At 43.6% G+C, this 2,500-nt stretch overlaps 1 protein-coding gene across 1 annotated transcript in view; it reads left to right on the top strand.

The window, feature by feature from the left end:
* LOC110514365 (glutamate receptor ionotropic, NMDA 2A) overlaps nt 1–2,500 on the top strand; it is a 193,924-nt gene that overhangs the window by 125,022 nt on the left and 66,402 nt on the right. The window contains exon 10 of the mRNA XM_036972876.1: nt 1,630–1,779. Within this exon, the coding sequence (XP_036828771.1) occupies nt 1,630–1,779 (150 nt within the window). The remainder of the gene's footprint in view (nt 1–1,629; nt 1,780–2,500) is intronic.

Here is a 2,500-nt window from a genome sequence, read left to right as displayed (position 1 = left end):
ACCCACAGGACAGGACACTAGTCTAACCCTAACCCCCTGGACAGGACACTAGTCTAACCCTAACCCCTGGACAGGACACTAGTCTAACCCTAACACCTGTCTATCTCTAACCCCCTGGACAGGACACTAGTCTAACCCTAACCCCCTGGACAGGACACTAGTCTAACCCTAACCCCCTGGACAGGACACTAGTCTAACCCTAACCCCCTGGACAGGACACTAGTCTAACCCTAACCCCCTGGACAGGACAACTAGTCTAACCCTAACCCCATGGACAGGACACTAGTCTAACCCTAACCCCCTGGACAGGACACTTGTCTATCTCTAACCCCTTGGACAGGACACTAGTCTAACCCTAACCCCCTGGACAGGACACTAGTCTAACCCTAACCCCCTGGACAGGACAACTAGTCTATCTCTAACCCCTTGGACAGGACACTAGTCTAACCCTAACCCCCTGGACAGGACACTAGTCTAACCCTAACCCCCTGGACAGGACACTAGTCTAACCCTAACCCCCTGGACAGGACACTAGTCTAACCCTAACCCCCTGGACAGGACACTAGTCTAACCCTGGTCTTCTGTGTAAGCAGGCGTAACTCGTTTTAATGCATTATAATGTCTGTCTGAGCAGGTATGTCTTGTTATAATGCATTATAATGTCTGTCTGAGCAGGTATATCTTGTTATAATGCATTATAATGTCTGTCTGAGCAGGTATGTCTTGCAATAATGCATTATAATGTCTGTCTGAGCAGGTATATCTTGTTATAATGCATTATAATGTCTGTCTGAGCAGGTATATCTTGTTATAATGCATTATAATGTCTTTCTGAGCAGGTATATCTTGTTATAATGCATTATAATGTCTGTCTGAGCAGGTATGTTTGTTATAATGCATTATAATGTCTGTCTGAGCAGGTATGTTTGTTATAATGCATTATAATGTCTGTCTGAGCAGGTATGTTTGTTATAATGCATTATAATGTCTTTCTGAGCAGGTATGTCCTGTTAGAATGCATTATAATGTCTTTCTGAGCAGGTATGTCCTGTTAGAATGCATTATAATGTGTGTGTGTGAGCAGGTATATATTGTTATAAGGCATTATAATGTGTGTGTGTGAGCAGGTATATATTGTTATAAGGCATTATAATGTGTGTGTGTGAGCAGGTATGTATTGTTATAAGGCATTATAATGTGTGTGTGTGAGCAGGTATATATTGTTATAAGGCATCATAATGCGTGTGTGTGAGCAGGTATGTATTGTTATAAGGCATTATAATGTGTGTGTGTGAGCAGGTATATATTGTTATAAGGCATTATAATGTGTGTGTGTGAGCAGGTATGTATTGTTATAATGCATTATAATGTGTGTGTGAGCAGGTATATATTGTTATAATACATTATAATGTCTGTCTGAGCAGGTATGTCTTGTTATAATGCATTATAATGTCTGTGTGAGCAGGTATAACTTGTTATAATGCATTATAATGTGTGTGTGAGCAGGTATAACTTGTTATAATGCATTATAATGTGTGTCTGAGCAGGTATATCTTGTCATAATGCATTATAATGTGTGTGTGAACAGGTTTGTCTTGTTATAATGCATTATAATGTCTGTCTGAGCAGGTATAACTCGTGGGGAGACGAGGAGGCCGATGAGAACCACCTGTCTATCGTGACTCTGGAGGAGAAGCCCTTCGTCGTCGTTGACAACGTAGACATCCTGACTGGGACCTGCATGAGGAACTCTGTTCCCTGTAGGAAACATGTTAAAGAGTAGGTCTACACCTCTATCACTCTGTTCCCTGTAGGTCTACACCTCTATCACTCTGTTCCCTGTAGGTCTACACCTCTATCACTCTGTTCCCTGTAGGTCCACACCTCTATCACTCTGTTCCCTGTAGGTCTACACCTCTATCACTCTGTTCCCTGTAGGTCTACACCTCTATCACTCTGTTCCCTGTAGGTCTACACCTCTATCACTCTGTTCCCTGTAGGTCTACACCTCTATCACTCTGTTCCCTGTAGGTCTACACCTCTATCACTCTGTTCCCTGTAGGTCTACACCTCTATCACTCTGTTCCCTGTAGGTCTACACCTCTATCACTCTGTTCCCTGTAGGTCTACACCTCTATCACTCTGTTCCCTGTAGGTCCACACCTCTATCACTCTGTTCCCTGTAGGTCTACACCTCTATCACTCTGTTCCCTGTAGGTCTACACCTCTATCACTCTGTTCCCTGTAGGTCTACACCTCTATCACTCTGTTCCCTGTAGGTCTACACCTCTATCACTCTGTTCCCTGTAGGTCTACACCTCTATCTCTCTGTTCCCTGTAGGTCTACACCTCTATCACTCTGTTCCCTGTAGGTCTACACCTCTATCACTCTGTTCCCTGTAGGTCTACACCTCTATCACTCTGTTCCCTGTAGGTCTACACCTCTATCACTCTGTTCCCTGTAGGTCTACACCTCTATCACTCTGTTCCCTGTAGGTCT

This window comes from Oncorhynchus mykiss, unplaced genomic scaffold (assembly GCF_013265735.2).
Source record: "Oncorhynchus mykiss isolate Arlee unplaced genomic scaffold, USDA_OmykA_1.1 un_scaffold_196, whole genome shotgun sequence".
Lineage (NCBI taxonomy): Eukaryota > Metazoa > Chordata > Actinopteri > Salmoniformes > Salmonidae > Oncorhynchus > Oncorhynchus mykiss.
Note: the sequence above shows the minus strand (reverse complement) of the source record. Positions and strands in the feature narration are given on the sequence as shown.